Consider the following 24,377-nt stretch of genomic DNA (forward strand, 5'->3'; position numbering starts at 1 on the left):
GCACGAGAGCACTGCATGCAGGCTATTCAGTCTGGTCCGAGCCAACAGAAGGTCTACTGTTGCACAAGTCACACAAAATTGCAATGAAGTTATCGGGAGGGATATGTCACAACACACAGTGTACCGCACTCTGCTGTGTATGGTGCGTCTGAACTGGAGCATTGGAGGAAGGTCAACTGGTCCGATGATTCCCGTTTTCTTTTACGTCACGTGTACTTGTTGTGAACGTGTGCGCCGTTTACCTGGGGAAATTGATTGCACCAGGATGCACTGATGACAACAAGCCGGTAGAGGGAGTGTGATGCTTTTGGTGCTGGGAACTTCTGGATCCGGCCTTTAATATGGACGTGAATATGATACATTCCACCTACCTAAACATTGTTGCAGACATCCCTTCATGACAGTGGTGTTCCCTGGTGGAAGTGGCCTCTTTCAGCAGGATAATGCACCCTTTCACACTGCACACATTGTTTAGGAAAGCAAAAAACAAAAATGTAAAGAGCTGCTGCTGGGGTATACAATCTTATTTTCCCGGTGCTCTTTGAATCATGGGGGATAGTTTTATTCGTTGAAAAACATGAAACCAAGGCACTCAAGGATAAAGAAATAAATTATTTTAAAAAATAAAGAAATAAATGGGAGCTGCGTTTGAATACAGATAGTATATGTAGCTAGCTACTTTTCATGCTTTTCGAGGTAAATTTTATGGCGTCACAACAGAAGAAAAAATAATTGGTGCTTCAAATGCTTTAAAAAAAACTAATCGTGGAATGTGCCCAATAGTTATGGGATGTAGGCTCACTACTAAACGTAAACAAATGCTAGAAAGCTGCATTGATTTAGGCCCACATGCAGGGGGCGCCATAAGACTGATCCAAAACACTATAAGCAAGAGCCGGCTAGTGTTATTGGGCTACTTATGTTGGCATCATACAAAGGTGAACTACGGTAGTATAATGCTTCAAATATCCCCGGCTCATGGTCTATCGTCGACTTGTCAATTGAGAAACTGATTTCTTCTTTCCGTTCACCATTCCCTGTGGCGGCCATATTGTGGGATGCATTGCTGCAAGTTAAACCAATTCAGAGCGGAGGGAGGGGGAACATCTGCGGGAGTCCATCCACTATTCCTAGAGCTGTCTTTTGTCATGTAGCATAGCCACACAATCTCTACCGGTTCCGGTTTAAAGGTTTTTGTTTGCCAGGACTGGTCACTGTTACTCTTTTCCTTTGACTGCAACATAAGAACAAAACCAAGTAACGTGACTGGATTAATAATATCTATCACGGATTTTCCCTCTATTGGGCACATCATTTATTTATCACGTCTCGTGAGGTGTTACATGGCAAAGGAATGGGACAGACTGTGATTTTCAAGTTGAACGCAACAATACCACTCTGAGTGCAACACCGAAACATTTACTGGGGACAAAGCGGTCGGAAGGCGTATGTAACCTCAAGAAAAGAGAACCAATTCGGCAAAGGTAAGAAATCAGATTCTGTTCCTTTGGTGAAAATCTAGTCAAATGGCCTACTCTCCTCTCGCCTTTGATTTAGTGTGAAATGAGTGTGGTAGTGCTTGGAAACAACAGTGGGCGCTTAGTTCCGCGTTTTCTCCCAACCTGAACACAAATCTCTGCAGCAGACGCGTTCTTGTCCCGAAACTAGTTGTATTTATCAAAAGAACTTTCGAAACCGTCCGACTACCTCGTTCGCTTCCACACAGATCGAGAAACGTGAAACGTGGCTCTTTAAAGTTCCCACCTGAACTGTAGAAAACATTGTACACGTCTCTTTCGCGATTAATCGGGCGTTCTTGGGAAAGCCAGTACTTTAAAACTGGTCAACACGCGCATTTCTATCTGTTTATGAGGACTTTGTGGACAAATGTCCACAATGCAGGCCTGTAGTTTACCGACACGCCACAGGGAACATGGGGCGATTCATACTTTGGACCAATGTGTGTGGTGGTGTGAACGACTCGCTTAGATACATTGTAAATTTTCATTCTCCGCCAGTAAACTATGTAACCTTCCGCGATTGAGTTAATACAATTTCAGCAGCGTTGAATGAAGTTTGAGAGGTGATCAGGTGTGAAATCTTAACAACAGACTTCTTTTCCAGTCTGTTCTTCTGTAGTTACCATCCACTCCAATTTATACTCACAACATCCTGGCATTTGATATCATTTTCGGTTGGTTACGTTGAATAATTAATGAAAGAATGTCATAACAAAGCCTAGTCCATGCGTGCGCAAGCGCCAGAATAATCCTCCTCTAGTAATCCTTCTGTGAGCACAACCTCTGCCCCACTGGCTGATGCTGACTTGATTCTGGGTGAAGGGAATGATGCCATCTTCAGCTCTCTGATGTGTTTTCTTTTGATCCTGTCTTCTGTATAGTACATGTTACTACATCTGGCTCTTGCAGGTTATGGCCCCTTTGTATGTTGAGTTGATATAATTCAGAGGTTAGGAACCATATATAATTTAGCCGATAACCATTATATTGGCCGATAAATCCAAACTTTTATATAATTGTGAAAGCCTGATTATAAAAAGTCTTACCATTAAAAGCGATGTCCCAAGCACTTCAACATAAATCAAACATATACAGTATAGTTAGCCTAGTTTGAACCAAGTTTTAAAATGAATGTTACACTCTATAGCCATTAGCCAACTTTCTTTTTTACACCCTATTGCCTTACAAATAAATAAAATAATGCCTAAATAAAGCAAACAAGTCACTGGACAACGTTAATGAATCTAATTGTATAATCTAATTGTGCCATGGATAAATAAATTGTAATAGCCTTCACACGGACAATAATTAAATTATTATAATTAAACTATATTGGTGAGGAAAAAATATGAGAAAACTAAAAGTGCTAGTTATTAATAATGCATCAATGTTTTTGAAAAAGAAACATATTTGCTGTTTGTGCCCTAAAGCTGAAGAGCATTGAGGAACCATAAACCACTGGGGAGACCATGTATATCTAATCAGTTAAGGGATTTTAGCCTCATGACTGTGTGCTAATAACAGTGATGTCTTTCTGAAGGCACTTCTGTACTACTGTTCACTAATGCAGAGTGCAAATGTTATTATGAACAGGCCAGTATGAATACATTGATTAAATCTCTGTGCCTATACCAAAGATGTGCTTATGAATATTCATGATTGTGGGTGCTGAAGGTATAAAGGTGATTATGGGTCTATACACCCCTCATGTCCATCTTCTTCTGTCCTCCCTCACCCCTTGCTCCAGCCTTTGACAGGCACAGCAGGTGGCTTTTGTGGTATGAATGGACTCGGAAGGAAGTTTGTCCCCCTCATGCTTGGCTCTGATTGGCAGCAGCAGAATGCCATGGCGATTAGGCCATTCCGCAGTGCTGTGAGTGTGCCAGAGCAACTACACTTAATGTTCAGCAGCCAGCTCAGCCAAGCTCCAGATTTACTAACACAGCGTTTTCGCTGAAATCCAGAACGTGCAAGTTTAGGATGAGGATTAGAGCTGAGATTCACAGATAGTTTGGGATTGGATCATCAAGAATGTCAGCAGTGACATGGTCAGCAAAGAAGTATAGAAAAATATTTCAGGCCCTTCACGATGGCAGTATAAAAACGTTCTTCCAGGACATCCACAGAATTGTTATTTAATAGGTTAGAACTTTGCAGACTGTGTGCCATCTTAGTAAAGAAAGTATAGGTATAACTTTTAAATTCAAGACTGTTGTTTGTGCTTGTCATGGGCATGGAATACAACAGAACTGTACAAGATCAGACTTGTATAGTTGGTTATGTAACATCAGTGCTGAGGTGACCTGCATTGAAAAAGCTATGAGGTAAGAGATCGGATCCCATTCAGATAGGAAGATCAACCCACCTGCCTGCTTGCCACCAAAAATCAGAAAACTACTTCCCCATTTCCTTGTTGGCTTGATTATAATGATAAAGGTAATGTGTTTGTTAAATGGATAGTTAATGCAAAAATGAAAATTGGCATAATTAACCTGACTTTCATTCTTTTCAACTGCAACTTTTTTTTCTTCTTTTTTTTTCTCCATACAATGAAAGTCAATTGGGGTCCAATGTTGTTTTGGACCCTATAGACCTTATTCAGAGCAGCACCATGACAGGTAGAAAAGCGAGGCTGTAAGGTGGAAGACTTAATCCCCTTTCACACAGAGATTCTGGAAAATACACGGATAATGTGTCCCGGGATTTGTCCCAGGATCGTTTGATTTTGGTTCATTCACACGGCCAGTGATTTTCCGGAATCTGTGAGTGCGTTCAGTTCACACACATCCCGTAAAGACACGTGATGTGATAACTCCTGTCAGATGTCAGTTCTGCTGATAACTCCTCTTCGTCACACAGAAGGCACTCTAGCAATTTTACTTTACTGTGTTTTCAATGGTGTCGGTCGGCTATAAAATTTATTTTATAAACCTCTTAGATCACTTATAATTTTCCACAGCTCATGTTGTCTGGATTTTTTTTGAAAATGAAATTTTATCGAAAGATAATTTTGCAGTTTCGTCAGCAGAACAATCCAAAAACACATTACATAACAGTGCAACCCACTGAAGAGATGTGTATCTCTCACAGGCCTTACAAAAATCAAAGTCAAGTCATCTTCCTTTATATAGCGCTTTTAACAATGGAGATTGTTTCAAAGCAGCTTTACAGAGATAAACACACAATTTACGGTAACATAGATTGTTTTGGCTTTATAGCGATTTTTGAATAATGTTATTTCCAGCTAAAGTTGGTTTTGATTGATTCACTTCCCGCAAAATTATCATTTGTTATTACATTAGGGGCCACTAAGACGACGGCGTTCTCAAAATATAAAACAGACTTTAAACGCGAACATGTGACCTGGTGGCGTTCACATGCGCATTAAAAATTGATTCTATAGTTAAATTCGTTTGAATATGTGTGCGCATGTTTGTAATTTCCCAACAAACCATGCCTAAACAAACTACTTGTCTTGCCTATAAATTTGATACAGAAATTTATTTTATCACTTCGATGTACGCGAACCGGATTTTCAACAACGCTTTATCTGTAGAGTGGTAGAGCTTTATCTGTCTTTGGTAGAGCCAAAGATGGCGCTGCTGTGAATAAGGTCTATTGAAATTGATTGTACTATGAACAAAAACAGTTACAAGAAACTATCTTTAAAATATCATCTGTTGTGTTCCAGTTTTGAGTGAACTATCCCTTTAACCCAGTTCATTGTGTAGTTTAGATGGAGAAAGTATCACCTCCAGTACTCATGCTTCAGGTGAGGTGATACAATACTAAATCCTAGTCAGTGTGTTAACACAATTTAGTGATCAAGACCTGGGACACGTACCAGTGCAGGCACCGAAGTACACATACATTCAAACAACAGGCATGAATCTCTGCAGAGCTCTTGATTTGTTGCCCTTAATCCATTTGATCTGACTAGTGCTGGCCTGAGGCCTTGTGTTTCATGTCATGTTGAATTCTGGTGCTCTTACTGTTTCATCAGGCCTGTGTGGAAATGTGTCTGACCATCACTAACCACTGCCATGATGATTGTTAGAAAGCTGACACGGTCATAGTTCCTCAAAGTACATTTCGAGGCTCTCATCAGCACTGAGAGGATAATGAGACGTCTCATAATTAGAGAGTTCATATCACTGAGTATTTGATTAGAATGTGGGTCAAATGATTGGTGCGTAATATTTCCTCAGGGCAGAGTGGTCACGTCATTACATGATGTCACTTATAAAGAGTGACATGCATGAATGAGTTGACCGCTGGTAGATTTGAGCAGTTTCATTTGAATTTGCTGTTGTTCAATACCATTTATTTTGGGGTCATTTTTAAAATGTTTTTGAAAGAAGTCTCTTATGCTCACCAAGGCTACATTTATAAAAAAAAATATATATATTTTATTTTATTTTAAAGTGTAATTAATTCCTGTGATAGAAAAGCTGAATTTTCAGCAGTCCAGTCTTCAGTGTCACATGATCCTTCATAAATCATTGTAATGTGCTGATTTGGTGCTCAAGAAACATTTCTTATTATCAATGTTGAAAACAGTTATGCTGCTTGGATTCTTTGATAAATAAAAAGTTGAAAACAACAGTATTCATTTGAAATGGATTTTTTTTAACATTATAAATGCCTTTACTGTCGTTTTGGTCAAAAATAAAAGATTTAATAATTATTAATTTTTAAAAAAAAATCACACTGACCTCAAACTATTAAACGCTAGTGTACATTTGCCCCCACCCTTGACAGGCCCAGTTGGATCATATGGTGTATGACCGTATGCTTCAGGGACCTTGTGTAATCCAACCTCATTGAATTTGATTCAGTTTGATTCCGATTCCTGTTAGCCTGGAAGAGTTCATTATGTTCTGTTGTAGTTTTATCGATCAGATCAACTAGTCACATATTTCAGCAGCTATTTATATTGCAGTAATCATGATGCTTATCTGATATTCCTTTAATATATCTTGGCCACTTGTTCGGTTGTTCAGCTGTTCAGTTCGTAGACCTCAAGCGGCCAACCTGCTAACCTGTTTGGGTTGATTTACACGGCCTAACAGATGTTGACCTATAACAACTGGGCATGCCCAATGAGATTTATGACCCTTTGCCTGACCACTTTGACTCGGTTAAAAGGTCTTTGTAATGGATAACTATAAAGGATAAACCCTGAAGCACTGCTTCTTTTCACTGCACAGACAACAAAGTATTATTGCAAGATGTGATGTCATTGTGGTTTAAGAAGTTTCATAGGTGAAACTATCAGAGGTGAAGGGAGCCTTACTTGGGTCGTTGGAATGTTATATCTATCTGTCTGTCTGTCTATAGCCGCGTTTCCACCGCAGGAACTTTCCCCAGGAACTAGGAACTTTGGGGTGGTACTCCGTGTGTTTACACCGCAGGAACCAGGGTCTAAATGAAGTTCCGGGTAAAAATTTCCCCCCCAGAAAGTCCCTGCTGGCGAGGTAGTACTTTTTCAGAGTTCAGGAACTTTCGGGGTGGGACTTGTGCGCTGAACATGCTGATTGGTTCTTTTACCTTGTTCTCTCTGCCGGATGGCGCGCGTTCGTCCCATCCATCTCACGGTCATGTCCGCTATAGCTGATAACAAACGTTGTCTATCTAGCATTACGAGCTTTCTGAAATGAATACGCTTTGGTATTAGTGTTCGTCTCTTTTCTGCCGTTTTGTTAATTACCTCGTTAGTAAACCAATAGATCGCACACAAAAACAGCACAGCTTGAATCTCCTCATTACTTAAAACTCAAAACAAGTACGCGCAGACTGGGAGGAGCAGTCGCACGCAGTTCAACGTCACCAGACTAATCTTCCCGGTACTTAGTCCACGGTGTAAACGCAGTGAGCAACCGTTCTGGGGCAAAAACAGTTCCTATGAAAAAAGTTCCTGGGACAAATAGTTCCTGGTAATTGCGGTGGAAACGCGGCCTATCTGTCTGTCTGTGCATGCTTTGTATTGGGCAGATCTTAAAGAATCAGATTTGGATTTGAGAGTGCGGATTTGAGAATTGGAGAGCAGCTAAGTCGACATGCTTGACCAGATGTTTCTGATGTTTCTTACAGGAAATCTATTTTGCCTTGTGCTGCCATCATTCTTTTATGAATTATTTTGCGATGTCCTCATGCATCAGTGACCTTGTGTGTTTGGTGTGGTCCGGATCTATGTCAGCGCCATCGGGGGCCACGCTGTCCTCTAGAAGATTAGACAGTGGAAATAGTGGGATTTAATACCTTCAGGACTCAGATCAGGGGATTTGAAATGACGACCCCCACACACCCTCGCGCTGGGGTCGAATCCGGGTCTTATGCACTGTCACGGTTAACCTCAACAGAGCACTAAATGGCCCTTAAAGCTCATAATGAGCCTAAGCTTCCAATCTGCACTGTTGGGGACGAAGAGGAAATTACTAAAGGGTGATAAGATGTTCTTTGACATTCTTGCTTTCTCATAAATACTAGACTAGTAGTTGTTTCAAGCTCCAACCCTGATTGCTGAGCAAGTTGTAGTAACTTGGTTTGGAATGTGTGACCCAGCTTGCACCACTCAGTCAAGCCATGTTTGTGAAGATGTACATGTGTGGATATACAGTGCAGAGTTCATCGAGGAAGGAAAGTAGGGCCTATCCATCCGTATCACTACTGTGTGTACACTGTTAATGCTCTTTCAACCCTCTATAGGCACAGACCTCTCATTGTTTGCCAATAATCCTCACATCTGCGAACAACTTTCTGTCTATGCCTGCCCTCGCTCTTCCAATCCCCTGTCTCTTTCACTCCTTTGCTTTCAATTTCCCCATTACACATGCTGCTTTTCAAATAAAGAGCTTTCTTAACAGACCCCAAACAAGTACATGTGGTGATGTTCTGTCCTTTTTTATAATATGATGATCTCCAGAAGTACACAAGGTGAGAGAGTTGAGCCATTGATAAGGATTGGAGTACATCCTTGTGTCTCTGAGCTATGAATGAAGTACCAGTATGTATGAAGTACCAGTTTTTTTAACCAAGTCAATACCAGGCTATATTTTTTTTTTTTTTAAAGTACCTATGTTTCTACAGTATTGGTAATCTATGGAAAGTCTTATGTAAATATAAGCTGGCAGGATGGTTTGATGTTGGTACGATTTTTTTTATTTTTTTTGGAAGAAGTCTCAAGCTCACCAAGGCTGTATTTATTTGATCAAGAATACAGTAAAAAAAACAGTAATATTGTGAAATATTATTATAAAATAATAATGTATTAACATGAATGGAAAGCTGCTATTACTTCAGGCTTCAATGTCACATGAACCTTCAGAAATCATAGTATGCTAAAAAAAAAGTAAACATATTGGCAGTATTGAGATTATTCAGACTACTGAAGTTTTGGTCTCGTGACAATCCTGCTCTCAGCCCCATCAGTTCTGTGTGCTTGTCACACACAGAGCACCAAGCAGTTCTCTTACAAAGCTCAGATTGTGCTCATGCTTGTTTTTAGTCTGAGTCCAACAGCATTGTCATCATATACTGTGTCCACACTGCAAGTGAGAGTGATGCTACAAAACAAAATCACTCCCATCATGATCAACGAATCAGTGTCCACTGCAGGTATGTGATGTCAGACTTGCAATAATGGGAGTGATGTTTAATTAGCATCATGAGTCATGACTCATGCTCACTTGTAGATCGGGTGTAAATGATTTTTAAACTTGAAGATTCTAGCAGAGGTTGAATTGATTGAATCTCCTCTGTCAGGGTGGGCGGTGGCGATATACCGGTAGAAACGATTACCGGTAGAGAGTTTGGACTCTAATGATTACACGCTCATGTGACGTTGCTTTGCTGCGCCGTCACGAAAGCTTATAATTTGCATGCATTTTCAAGCATTGCTTTTTAAAAACAAGTGATTTTAAACCGTTGAAGCCCAAATAGCAGCGAAAGAGAACTCATTTTGTTATATACATGCTGTCTGAGAGACGCTCGCACATGAAGCTGCTGCTCATAGAGCATAAGTACTGAACTGAGTTCAGGGCTTGAGCGAATATACACACACATACTCATATGCTTATGTGTCAATATGCCCATCTTTGCGATTATCCTCTTAAACAGTCATTTTTATGTCTTAAGTGAATACAAACAGTTGAGAAATGAGTAAGAGTGCATGTATATTAGATCAGTGCATTCGGTCTTAAAGTGACGGTAGCCAAAATACTTGCTGCTGTCTGTGTCATTAATGTTAATCAAACAACAAAATACTGATTAAAGTGATTTCACGCATCACTGCGTACTTTCAAATCCAGTATCATTTTATTTTGCCTTTCTGGACCGCCGACCGTCCTAACGCTAGACTTGTAGTCGAGACCGCCTAAACCGAGACCAAGACACTACCAAGACCAGATGGTATCGAGACCAAGACAAGACCAAGACCAAGACAGACCAAGTCGAGACCAAGATCAAGTCGAGACTAAGACCGAGACCAAGTCGAGACCGGAGGGGGATAAAAACATTAGTGTTGAAGCTAAGCAATAACTTGTCAAATGTTGTTTTGCATTGCCTGCCTATCTCTGCTGATTTCGAAGTCTCCAAATGAATCCATTCTGCAACTTTTAAATACATAATTATATTTTTAAAAACGAAATTATAGGCTTAAGTGCAGGATCCGAAAGTTGGTCGTTTTTGTCGCTATGGTTACACACACACACACACACACACCGTTGGCGGTGCGCTCAAAGTCATCTGTCAGTTGTGCAGTTACCCAAAATCTCCTGAATGAAGGTAAAACCCATCATGTCACTGATATGTGTTTTACTAAATATTAATATATCAAAAACTGTACATGATATGTGTTTTTTAAATCAAGTGATCAAAGTGCTCGTTGCCGCTGCGATCAGTGGCGCGGATACAGTGTTTTCTCGCGTGGCTCGCGCGCACCGCACTGTCTTCACTCGGACGCGCGCTTCAATCCGTTGCGGATATCGTCGTGGATATTGTAGTATTGTATTGCTCAATCCCCTGACCACTATGTCGGTCTGAGACAGCGAGACCTAGACAAGACCGAGAGGTCCGAGACCAAGACAAGACCGAGACCAAAGACCGTCAAGGCCGTGACAAGACCGAGACCACTTTTACGTTGCAAGACCGGTCTCGAGACATACATCACTACCTAACGCTAACCAGTCAGACTTCAGGTACCACCCAAAATGCAGCAATAATAATCAGGAAATCACGGCAATCATCATTTTCATGATTGATCATCGCTGTTACATCCGAGTACTCGTGCACATCCCTAATTGGGATATATATTGTTATCGAAATTACATATCTCGATACAAGATATTGGTCATATTGCCCACTCCTATATTAGGGGTATGTATACATTTTCTCTCCATTGGATATGAACATCCACAAGGATGCTGCGGTCCCCTCAGGCCTTTGAAATTGCATTATGGGTATTAGAAGCAGATGATGTAGTGCTGAGCTTTATATGACTCCATCAGAGGTCAGATCTTTCTTCAGTTGCTTCGTGTCTGCCGCTTCTTAGAGCTGGGATTAATTAAAGCCCATTCTGGCATGTTTACAAGCACTCATCATTGGCTTATCCTGTCCTGAGGAGGTGACGCCTTTCTAGCAGTTTCCTCACAGGTCAAGAGGAGCAGATACAGTTCACGTGTCAGGACATGTTCAGCCCACTTCAAGCTGACCACTCATGCTCAACCACTCTTTATCACATCGTTTTGCTTGAATTTTTCTCTTTTCAAAACTTGAAACACTTCCCTCTATAGAGTGCCTCCCACATTTCCAATGGCCTTTTCTGCAGAAGGATTTTTCCCATTCTTTTTTCCCATAGGGATTTTTAAAAAGTCTTAATTTGTGAGTTATAACCAAACCTGCCAGCTATGAGGTAAATAAGCATTACAAACTTTGATTTAAAGCAATCAAGTAAGAGTAATAAAGAGAAGGGATTGCAATTTAAACCGGTACAATCTGTTTACAGGTACAATCTGTAAAATACACATAGACGAAAAATGTAAAAACTTAAATATCTTGGAAAAAGTAGCCAATCAGTTGTTTAAAGTACCCATGTTATGCTATTTTAAAGGCTGCTAATTTTGTTTTGGAGGTCTCCTACAGCAGGTTTATATGCATCAAAGGTCAAAAAACTGTTTTATTTTCCATTTTTCAATGATCCTCAAACGACTCGTCAGATGAATCAGTCTCTCTAAATCCCTCCTTTCCTCGAGCCTACTCTGCCCTGATTGGCCAGACAGTCCAGTCTGTTGTGATTGGTCTACCGCGTACAGTACTTGTCGGAAGCTAGACGACCATTACTATAACTGAACTTCAGCTCAGGAGGCTTCCTAAAACCATTTCAGTAAGACCTTAATAATGTGAGTTAGCCGGAAACTTACACAATATAAAACACATAACTGTATTTTGAACACCAGGTAGAAAATGTATACATTAATAATGATTCATAGCCTGGTTAAAACCAGACCATTCTCAGTTGTAACTGAGTTATGGTCTGGCAAAGCGTCATAGACAAATCATTTCCAGAGGGGCGTCACCAACGGACGTTGCGGATAGACCTAGAGCGATGAAGGAGATGACGTATGCAGAGCGGCAGAAACATCTCCGAGTGTTGTTCTTTGCTCGGTTTTTAACAAAAAGGAAACGTTCAAATCGCTTAAAACAGACGCGATAGCTGATTCGAACAAGTGATGTTCGACGGCGGCATCCATCTTTGTAATGTAGGCTACAAAATCTGCTTCAAAATCCCAGTGCTGTCGTCATCGTGTAAAGCCCGCCCCAACGTTTCTGATTGGTGCCTCGATTTCGGCGGATTGGAAATGAGCTTGAATGAGCTCTTTGCCAGACTAACTTTCAGAGCAAATCTAAATTTGCCAGAAGTTGTCTAGGTTTTCCCAGGCTAAATGATTCATACTTACAGGTTCTGATTCTGGGGAGCAAGCTGGTCCAAATTAACTGGGTACTGACCCGTCTTTCAAGAGCAAGCGTTTTGCGAATCCTGCATTGAACTCCAAGATTTGAGATGCAGTCGTCAGTAAAATGACGTTTGAGGGCTGGTCAAGCTTGTCTGTGGGCGGACAATGTACAAAGTAGGCAGGCATTCTGCAGATGTATTTTCCAGTGACGTAGAAACGTCACACAGGGAGATTCGAATTACAAGTGACTGGTATAGGCACCGGTTCAGAGTCGATTCTTTCTTTTGGGAGACAATATTTATCTTTTATTTATCGTGCACTTTTGACTTTACAACTTTGCAGAACGTTTGCATTCACAAACAGCTATATTAAACACTGCAGGAAAGGGAATATTCGAAAAACCATAATAGGGGCACTTTAAATGTCATATCTGAATTCAGCACCATCAAAATACGTAATAAATCGCTTCATGGCAGTGGCTACATCTCTTTGTGCGATATAGTTTTACATCAGGAATTCCACGTTTTTTTTTTTTTTTTTTTAAATGAGTTAAAACAAAATGGGCAGATAGCTTCAAAAGCATATACCTTCAAAGTTGTATCTCACTGTAGGTCTGTCTTTAAAGGTTTACAAGTTATTGTTCAAAATCAAATGAATGGGATTTTTACTTCCGTAACACGACTGCTGCACTCTATATCTTGTTGTCTGTCTATATCTGTGTTCCATGTGTGGTGGCACTGTTGTGTCTTGTAACCTTCCTCTCAAGGCCACCTGTTCCTTTAAGGCCCCGCTCGCATTCCTCATTCCCCAGCACATGTGTGCCTGCTCCGTGCCGAGTGCATCCCAGACAAAGAGGCCTGGCAGAAACACAAGCAGGGACGGGACGTCTGGAGATTATACTGTCCTCTCTCTCTCTCTCTCTCTCTCTCTCTCTCTCTCTCTCTCTCTCTCTCTCTCTCTCTCTCTCTCTCTCTCTCTCTCTCTCTCTCTCTCTCTCTCTCTCTCTCTCTCTCTCTCTCTCTCTCTCTCTCTCTCTCTCTCTCTCTCTCTCTCTCTCTCTCTCTCTCTCTCTCTCTCTCTCTCTCTCTCTCTCTCTCTCTCTCTGCCTCTGCCTCTGCCTCTGCCTCTGCCTCTGCCTCTGAGGGTAAAGCCCTCCTATCACATTGACCACACAGAGCAGTCAACACGACCTGACACGTTTGTGTGGGTTGTGGGACATGGATCGGTGACCCAGCTCTGCTCAAAAGACGCTCGTGTGATTAACTCTGACATGTGCATTGCTGTGGAATGACGGCAAGTCTGTTGAAAGCAGTTTTGATTTGGCAAGTAACAGGAAGCAGATGCTCGTATTTTTTAGCAGCCTCTATCGGTGATGTTTCAGATTGCAACCAATTTTTACAAGAGCGCTCGTGCTCTTGCGCGTGCTCGAACACAAGAGCGAGCACTCATGGTACACGGCCACACTGAGACTTTCAACACACCGGAGAAAGCATCACACAACATGCTGGAAACTCAAGTAAACTCCCACTGCAACGTTACAATAATAGGCTACTTTTATCAGCTTGACGTTGAACTAATGCTCCATGCTTGTACCATGATAACGTTACATTGACTGCATTTAGCCGACGTGGTGTTATCTAGCATAAAGCATTTCACTAACCATTCATGTATCTTTCACAATCAGACAGCAATGTCAACATAGATGAATGTATAATATGATAACGAAAACGGTTAGTGAACTAGACTGAACAATTTCAGTGTAACAGTAAGATCGTAGGAAGTAACATTACTGTACTGAACGTGTCTGGAAATGTGTATTATAAACAATATGATAGTAGTGGGATAAGTGACGTTAGACAGTAGATCTAGTACATAAAATAAAAGTTACATCCTAAAGCACCTACTTTTTGTTATCCTGGAACAGTCTTTTGTATTCATTTCATGTCTCATATATGTTGTAGTTTACCTTGCTATTTCATTACAGTTTACCATTATTTATTTCAGCATATCTGAAAACTTGTAATTTATCACAATAAAAATAGCGGAGGTCTCTCCATAATTCAAACGCTCTGCCGATGTTGATCCGTGTTTTCGTCTTAGTCGATCCGATTCACATTTGGCCTGACGAGCTTCAGCAGGTACATTTTTGTTTTGTTTTTTATATTTTTGTGGAGTTTGTGTTGTGCTGGAGGTAGGGCTGTCGCGGTGAAGGAATTTCCCTTGCGGTAATTTTGAGTGGCTCAATAGCGCGATATGCGGTATTACCGCCATTTATTTATTTATATTTATTTGTTGCTATAAATACGTGTTATGACGTGGTCAGCATACACAAAAACAATGTAACCAATGTAACCGAAACTAAACAGCGTCTCTGCGCATTGAAAGACTGTCACTCAGCGCGCAGTTACATTGTTATGCCAACGGACTGTCTTTGAGTGAGTCATTAAACCGTTCATTCAACGAAAACGTTCAAAAAAGCTGATTCCTTAAATGATAGATGTAATGAAACAAGGCGTTAATTATTTTTTTTAAATTTGAGCTCCACTTTTCAAGGCTCAGCTGGCCAGCAATGCTTCACTTTTGGGCAAAGCTGAAGCAATGCTTCACTTAATAGAGACCAATGCGTGACTCGCTGCTTTCCCCCACGGCTTCCTCGTGCTGTGTAATGCTGACCAGCGCTGACGCCATTCATGGTAAATAGCCTCCCCTTACACGTTAAAAGGATGATACGACAAATATTCCGCTTTCCTTGGAAACGGCAACCTTTTCACGAAAATACATGACTTGACTTCAAAGACAGAGGCAGGTAATCGCACGCGCTCAGGCGATCTCATTCACTGTCTGTTTAGGCTTAAGTCCAAATCCACGAAGCCTCTGTACAAATCACCATGATAAACAGTCTTGTTATCATTATTAACTTATTTAACATTCAATACACATGGTATGAACTACGAAGGGTGGCCTTATGAAAAAAGAAAACGTGGTTTGGCGGTTGCTGCGGTTACTTGCATTCCTCTGCGGTTGGCCTGTCAGTAGCGCGGTACCGCAATATTGCGGTTATCGCGACAGCCCTAGCTGGAGGCAGGTCGTTTTTTGGTGTTATCAGACTCCATGCCGTCAGCTGCAGTGCCGTCGCATAGACTATATAAAAAGGAGAGAGGATCGGGAGCGCGCATGCACGTCAAATATCCAATGGATTTCGCAGAAAATCCGACCCGGAGACTCCACATAGAAATAGGAATACTGGCCTTCAGAGGTAATAGCAAAACCCGACAAGTGGATCATTGTAATGTGTGATTACAACCCCTTCACACACAGGCAATATAAAAAGGATTCATTTTAGAAGAAAAGTTACATATAGCACCTTTAAAATTAGCTTTGGTGTTTCTGCTCATACTTATGTTATGGGTAAAACATAAAAGGATACTTAAATTCGGACATAATTTACTCGTCTTTCCAAACCTGTATGAAGATATTTTGAAAAATGTTCTAGGTAAAAAAAAAAAGATTCATTACAGCAGCAGTCGGAGAAAGTTGTCCAACTTACGGTCACTGCCTCGACCGTTGTATTAGAAACACCATCACATCTAGTTTTTTAGCAATTTAATGTCAAGGTAATATAACAATGGTGTTATAAATGTACACATTTGTTTAAAAGTTTGGAATCAGTAAGATATATGTTTTTAAAGAAATGTATACTTTTGTTTAGCAACAAAATTGTTCCAAAGTGTCATTGAAGACATTTGTAATGTTAAAAAAAAAATGATTTCAAATAAATGCTATTCTTTTGAACTTTCTATTTATCACAGAATCCTGAAAAAAAAGTATAACTGTTTCCACAAAAATTGGTTATTTTAAAAAAACATTTCTTAAGCACCAGATCAGCATATTAGAATCATTTCTGAAGGATCATGTGACACTGAAGACTGGAGTAATGATGCTGCAAGTTCAGCTTTGCCATCACAGGAATACGTTGCATTTTAAAAATATTAAAATAGAAAATTATTATTTTATATTGTAATGGCAATATTACTGTTTTTACGATGTTCAATTATTTGTGATCAAATAATTGCAGCCTTGGTGAACAAAAGAGACTTCTTTCAAAAACATTGAAAAATCTTATCGAGTACCGACCCCAAACCTTTGAATGCTAGTGTATTTGTGTGTGTGTATGTGTGTGCAGATTTCCAATGTGCCATAAATGGTTGCAATTGCTATGATAGGTCAAGATTGCATACCTTTGGAAAAATGCCATGAGAGCTGGTAAACATGAACTCCTCTTTCCACAGGCTTGACTATGGGCTGTGTCAAGAGTAAAGAGGACAAGGGTCCTACACAGAAGTACCGACCAGATCCCACCAATCCCACCCCTGGGTCACACATGGGTCTCTATGGACCAGACCCCACCCAGATGGGCCAGTCACCTGCCCTGAAGGGCCCCACCAACAACTACAACAGCCGCACAACTGGGCTCACCCCATTCGGTGGCTCCTCCTCTGTCATCACACCCTTCGGTGGAGCCTCCTCTTCCTTCTCCACTGTTGCTGTGAGCAGCCCCTTCCCTGGTGCCGTCACAGGTGAGTGGATGAGCGATAAGAGCTCTGCCTGAACCTCTGTGAAGTAGCTCTGTCTAAGGAAACAAGAATTCCTAAGAAACCATATCCGATGTCTGATACCAGGTCTGGGCTCATGGATCACGGGTTTCATCCCAGGGGTCTCATTTATAAAACGAACAAACGATTGAATTTGATCTTAAATGTAACGGATTAAAGGATTAAAATGATTTATCCTACATCAAAATAAGGAACAAATTGGAAATTTATAAGGCAGAAACTGACATGAAATAGTCTTTGTGTATGCTAACTGAAGATCAAAATGTAAAAAAAATTAAAGATAAATAGGCAATAACAGTCTGCATTAATATAATTATGTGCACAAATGAGAAGCATTTGAACTGCTTTAAATAATTGCATATTTGAAATTAATTTAAAAAAAAATATATATATATATATATAATGTTTATATAACCTGAATGAAAAATATATTATTTTATTGGTCCCACTAAGGTGTGACTGATTTGAACAATTTCAACATTTATATATCCCTCACAGACTTATTTCATTAATTTCTCACATTAAATATGGCATCTATAGCGCCATAGCTCATTCAAAAGCTCAGGGTCACCATGAGGATAAAGGTTGTGTTTGGTGATTTGTTTGTATTAAGCACTTTTATGAAATCAGAGTTCATGGAAGCCAGATGTTATGTAAATGAGACCACTAAAACAATATATCCAGTGTGTTTCATTAAATTAGAATTACAAACTGCATTTGTAGTAGGCCTAAATAAAAAGGAGAGGGGAACTAATGTGATTTATTCCTCTTTGTTCAGTGATCATTTCTTTGTTATGCTTAAGGCAGTGCCGTGAAGAGATCTCTTGATACCAAGTTTTGCTCTCCCTGACTCTAAGAGGCTGGGTATAAATGCGATATGTGTCTACAGCAGAAAACTGAAAGAATTAGATCTTTGTGTGTTCTCTGTAAACGGCACAGTTTTTATTCAGTCGGGCTATAAATAGTGTAATTATCACATCATGTCTTGTCACAAGGAAAGCGCTGTTCATGGATCTGCTTTTACAGGCAGCATTTGATCTGATAGTTTTTGCTTAACTGCTAAATCCAGTGTGCTCTGATGGAAATCGTTTCCAGGGAAAATCTGGAGAATTTTTAAGATCTTGTCAGTGTCAGTGGGCGGGCAGAAGACAGTGTACCCAGCTCACCCACATAAAATATATTATTTCTGGCATCTTTGAAGTGTTCACATATTGTTGTTATAATTTAGGGATGTTAGATGTCAATACTAAAATAAATGTAACCAGTCTTTCTACAATACCGGTGGTACCAAGTATTCTGTGCTGAGTGCCTCAAACCTTGCAATCAACCAGGTTAACCAGCATGTGGATGTTCACTACTTGTTCAAGATGCCTATCCTGCAGTATATTAATATAAACATAAAATTTGTGTCAAAATATCTGATCTTTTCATTAGTCTTTGATGTTTACATCCAACCAAATATTTTTTAATTAACATTTTATTATAGCTCTCTAATCTTATCTAGTATATTGTTAATTAGCAATCTACAAGATTGACAAAATAAATGAAAAAGTGCTTGTACTGATTATTTCTTTGTTGTTTAGCCCATTACTGGCTGTTTACTCCAATAATTATTTGAAAAATTAATTAATAATGTTTGCTTACCTGAAAAATACTTGAAGATTACATGATGCTATGAGCTGGGAATATATATATATATATATATATATATATATACATAAACATGCATATATGCATACATAAATCAGTATACTGATATATACTGATTCAAAGTGGGCAGAATGCTAGATCTAACAAGCCATAACTGACGTAAAAGAAAAATAGTTTTTTATCCTTCCTGTCAAATATCAATAACAACCTTAACTTGTCGGTGCTAGCAAATGACCATGGTATAAATGGGATAATCCACAGCTAGCTTTGCATTAACTGATTTTTACAATTACAATGCATATTTGTTTGTATTAATAATGATGACAAATTATATTATGTATATTTTCTATTACACTTTTTAAATGATTAACATTTATATGTTATATTTGCAATTACAATTAACACATTAATTCATATATTATTATTTTGATAGTTTTTGCTGTGTATCGCAGTTGAATTAAAGAAATATTGCTGGGAGCGGTATCAACTACTGCAATTTTGCTTTTGTGACAACCCTAATTACCGGTACTCATCATCGAAACTTTGTCTGTAGGTTCAAACCTGATCTAATTTATTAGCCAAACAGAAAAATTGTGTGTGTGTGGCATAGCAGATGTAATCAGCTGGTCGGCCCTCTGTTCTTCACTAATGGATAATCTGTTCTCGGAGGCCTTTTTAGGTTTAATCCAGCCCATTCCTTTTGTCCTCCCTCACACTTAAAACCATCTTAGCTCTGCCGTATTTCTTCTTTGCGTCCAACTGTGCCATCCATAAACCATGCTTGTGAAAATCCCATTGTTTATGTAACCAAGACAAAGAGCCGAGCCGGCTAATGATAACTGTCTGTAGAGATGACCAAGCCGGGAACAAAAATCAATAAACACCTCATTTAACGTGCCTATAAATGCTTAACTAAACTCTATTATGTGGCTGAAATAGCATCTGATGCTGTAATTTCAAATGTAAAAAATTTAGTTACTTGGCAGCTAACTAGCCATTAGCGTACTATTATTGTATTGTCTTAGCCTGTGATTTGCATCTTTACACAACCTTTAAACATTCAACCTACATTGATTTTTCTTGCAGGCGGCGTAACTTTCTTTGTGGCCTTATATGATTATGAAGCCAGGACATCAGATGACCTCTCCTTCAAGAAAGGCGATAGATTTCAGATCATAAACAACACGTGAGTTCCTTTCCTCTGCTCATACGCTCACGTCCACTCTGGGGTGACATGGCTTGAGCATGTCATGCTGCAGTAAAGATGAAGTAAATGAATAAGTGTGTGTATGTGTGTGTGTATATATATATATATATATATATATATATATATATATATATATATATATATATATATATATATATATATATATATATATATATATATATATATATAGATGGATACATACATAATGCACACCAACTAGGGTTGCAAAGGGGCAGAACATTTCCAGAAAATTTCCATGGGAAGTTAAGCTGGGGAAGTTTGGAAATATTCCAAGTTGGAAACTTAACGGGAATTAATTGGAAATTTGGGGTAATTTATACAAACATAAATGTAAACTTTTTGTTTGGTCATAAGCAGACATGCATGCAATCTAATACAAATTTAAAAAATGACTGATTTATTTGTGAGTTGAACTTTCATTGATTCTTTCATTGAACAACAAAAAAGCATGAATGTTGAATAAAATAAACGTATTCCCCATAAAATTAAAGCTGATTCAGGGGTGCCCTGCAGTTAGTAGTGTGCTGTGTGCATGTGATTGAGGAACGTGCAGGGTAGAAACTAAAAACTGAATTTGCATGCAATCTGGTTGTTTTAACCAAGATAATGCTGCAAGATGCTTTTTTTAACACTACATTTAATTTCCCTGTTATAGGCTAACCTGCAATTAAAAAAAAATTCCAGTTTACTCCCATTAATTACCATGGGAAGTTTCCAACTTTGAAAATTCGCTGAAATTTGCAACCACCAAATTAATTTGGTTTGTATACTCGTATAGCTATCTTTGTGACCAGTTAGAGCTTTAGCCCATTGGAGTGAGGGCAAAATTAGTAAAGTGAGGACCTTTTGGCAGGTCCTCACTTCTGACACCCCTTTAAAGGGCTGTGTAAGGGTTAACATTTGATATTAGGGTTAAAGTTGGGGTTAGCCATTTAGTTGTGATGGTAAAGGTAAGGGGCTTGGGATTGCATTATATCAATGTCAAAGATAGTCATACAAGCATGGATATGTGTCTTGTGTATTTATTTATTTATTTTCTTTTATAATCCATCATTGTATTCCAAGTTCGTCCAGGGCAAAATCTGTCTGGGTTAATGTATTTCCATAATGGGCCATCTGTTCAACCACTAGCCAGGTTTAGCATTCAATAAATGCTCACTGCTCAATTGTTTTCCTTCTGTAACGACCCTGACATTTTTAATCATACGCTTCAAATTCCTTCACTTCCCTGCATTTTTACTGTTGATGCTGGTCTGTTTGTGGTGAAGGACATGAGCATGATAACTCGGTTGTGTCTTTTGCTTTGGCCCATAGAGAGGGAGACTGGTGGGAGGCTCGCTCCATCAACACGGGGCAGAAGGGCTACATTCCCAGTAATTACGTGGCCCCTGCAGACTCCATCCAAGCGGAAGAGTAAGTAACTTCTCTCCTCCTGTGCTTATCCAATCATCTCATCCCTTCATGCCGTAATTAAGAGAGCATGATGGCCGGTCACACGTACGCCCAGAGCCCTGGTGCTGACAAACACACCAAAAAACACATGACTGCAAGACAAAAGACGCTCTTTTTGAGTTACAAACTTTACGTCTGTCTCTCTTTCAGTGTTACTCCCTTCTTCACCCATATTATTTCACTTGGGGGGTTTCTGTTGTGCTTCTCTGTACAAGCTTTGATTTCATTCTTTGCCATTTTTCACTTTGCAAATGTTTTAATGTATTATTTTAGTTTTTGTTTAAAGTCAGTTTTTGACTTTAAAATGTCCTTTAAATTTAGACAATATTTAATCATGATCATGTTCGTTCATTCATTAAAGATTTAAAATATATATATATATTTAAAAAAAATTCTCTGATTTAAGTTCATTTCTAAAAATTGGTTCAAACCATCTATTTCAGTGAGATCAATTGTGATTCAGTGATTTGTTTGTAGAAATCTTCACAGAGGTCTTTGTGGCTTTATTGTATATTATAATACGTTTATTGGTTCATATAAATTCAAATCAGTGAACATGATCAAATAGCAGTCTGCATTGTTCATTAAAAAAAGTAGTGTTGAATTATGCCCTGATGATTTTTTTTTTTACTGCTTTATAACAAATCATCAAGATATAAATCAACAGTTATCTAGATGACTACTTTGAACTTTCACTTTTGGGGTCAGTAATTTATCTATATTTTTTTAGAAATAAAATTTTATTCATCAAGGATGCATTAAATTGATCAAAAGTGACACTAATGACTATTGTCACAAAAGATTAAGCAGTACAACTATTGTCAACATTCAGTTTTGCCTTCACAAGAATAAATTACATTTTGAAATGGATTAAAATAGAAAACTGTTTCTTTAATCTGTAATAATATTTCATAATATACATTTTTTATGTTTTTTTTTTTCCATTCAAATAAATGCAGTCTTTCAAAAACATTAAAACATCTTACTGGCCTCAATTTCTTTTTAGTCGTTGTAAAGTTGTTGTTTTTTTGTCTTATTTTCCCAGTTACCTTGACACTGACAAATTCATTCAGGACAGATTCAGACCAATTTAATTAACTTAAGTCTTAAGTTTAGTTTTCATCAGACTGCCTTTTATATGTTCCAGAGCATTCCAAACTCCACATTAACATGGCTGGGCAAGTGATTTATTTTCATTTATTTCCATCTCACAGATGGTACTTTGGAAAAATGGGTCGTAAAGATGCTGAGCGACTGCTACTGGTTCCTGGAAACCAGCGGGGCACATTTTTGGTCCGAGAAAGTGAGACCACTAAAGGTAAGTGAATTGCTATCTATCTTAAGACATGTACAGCACTGGTACTCAAAACCAAACCAAATCAGAAATATTTTAATCTGTTGCGTCCTCTCATCGTGGCAGGGGCTTACTCTCTTTCAATACGGGACTGGGATGAGATGAAGGGAGACAACGTGAAACACTACAAAATCCGAAAGCTTGACAGTGGAGGCTATTACATCACCACAAGAGCTCAGTTTGACACTCTACAGAAACTGGTGAAGCATTACACAGGTTAGCACATTCACTTGAGTCAAGTTTTGAGTCCTACTGAAGTTATATGATGTATACACTACCATTCAAAAGTTTAAGTTGGTAATATTTTTTTATGTTTTTGAAAGAAGCCTCTTATGCTCACCAAGGCTGCAATTATTTGTAAAAGCAGCCATTTAAAATGTAAAAATAATTTAATATATTTTAAAAATGTAATGTAATCCTAGAGCAAAGCTGTATTTTCATCATTATTACTCCTGCCTTCAGTGTCACATGATCCTTCAGAAATCATTCTAATATGCTGATTTTTGTGCTCAAGAAAAATGTATTATTATTATCAATGATGAAAGTTGAGCTGCTTAATATTTTTGTGGAAACCATGATACATTTTTGGGGGATTCTTGGATTACTAGAAAGTTCAAAAGAACAGCATTTATTTGAAATATACTATCACTTTTTTTTTTTTCAATTTAATGCATCCTCCTTGTTGAATAAAATAATACATTTCTTTAAAAGAAATCTTACTGATCCCAAACTTTTGAACCGTATTGTAGGAAAACCATATTGTTTATTGTATCTTCTTCCGGTACAAATGGACCTTAAAGGTTTTGAGCAAAACTTGACATGGCCAGAAACTTTGTGTGGAGTACAGAAGCCCAGAATACCAGGCATGTGGAGATGGCAGGGTGTTGGTTTGAAGCTTAGGGGTCTCAGTGTGAATAGCGCTAACAGGTGCCTGACGTCTGCTGTGAGAAATGTGTCCCCGTTCACCCAGACTGTCAGTTAATCTTGGCTTAGTTTTCACAGGAGAACCTCTGAGAGGGTTTTTGAAATCGACACTTTGATCTTATGAGATGTTACGTTAGTATCCTGCCACAGCTCTGTTGTTGTAGCTGACGTCAGTCCCCACAAAGCAAAACCATCAGATTCTCCTAATTGTGGTTTTGTCAAGCCATCAACCAGTGTTATGTTTACCTCTGTGGTTAAGCTCTCAAAGCAGGATTACTTGATATAAACTACATAACAAAAAGTATGTGGTCACTCTTCTAATCTAAGGGTTTGGCTTTTCAGCTTCACTTATTGCTAGCAGGTCCATAAAATCAATCATACAGCCATACAATCTCCTTAAACAAACATTTACAGTAGAGCAGGGTGTACCTATTCTTTTCCAGCCTAACAATGCACCATGTATAAAGAAGGGGTCCATTTAGAAATGGTCTACTGTGTTTGGTCTGGAACAAGCCTCCACAAGCCCAGCGCTGTTTAGCTTGTTTTAAAGATATACTTTTGATTGAACACAATTTGTTCAGTTAAATTCGTATTGCTTAATATTTCTGTGGAAACTGAGATACATTTTTTCAGGATTCTTTTGATTGATAAAATGTTCAAAAGAACAGCATTTATTTGATATAA

The 24,377-nt window shown here is 38.9% G+C and overlaps 1 protein-coding gene across 1 annotated transcript in view; it reads left to right on the forward strand.

Annotated features, from left to right (window-relative positions):
• Positions 1-1,090: 1,090 nt before the first annotated feature.
• yes1 (YES proto-oncogene 1, Src family tyrosine kinase) overlaps positions 1,091-24,377 on the forward strand; it is a 33,802-nt gene continuing 10,515 nt past the window's right edge. Inside the window, exons 1-6 of the mRNA XM_056267567.1 lie at positions 1,091-1,484; positions 16,762-17,049; positions 19,822-19,921; positions 21,278-21,376; positions 22,630-22,733; positions 22,836-22,985. Of these exons, the coding sequence (XP_056123542.1) occupies positions 16,770-17,049; positions 19,822-19,921; positions 21,278-21,376; positions 22,630-22,733; positions 22,836-22,985 (733 nt within the window). The 5' untranslated portion in view covers positions 1,091-1,484; positions 16,762-16,769. The remainder of the gene's footprint in view (positions 1,485-16,761; positions 17,050-19,821; positions 19,922-21,277; positions 21,377-22,629; positions 22,734-22,835; positions 22,986-24,377) is intronic.

This window comes from Rhinichthys klamathensis, unplaced genomic scaffold (genome assembly GCF_029890125.1).
Source record: "Rhinichthys klamathensis goyatoka isolate OS25496 unplaced genomic scaffold, OSU_Roscu_1.1 h1tg000261l_1, whole genome shotgun sequence".
NCBI classification, from domain to species: Eukaryota; Metazoa; Chordata; class Actinopteri; order Cypriniformes; family Leuciscidae; genus Rhinichthys; species Rhinichthys klamathensis.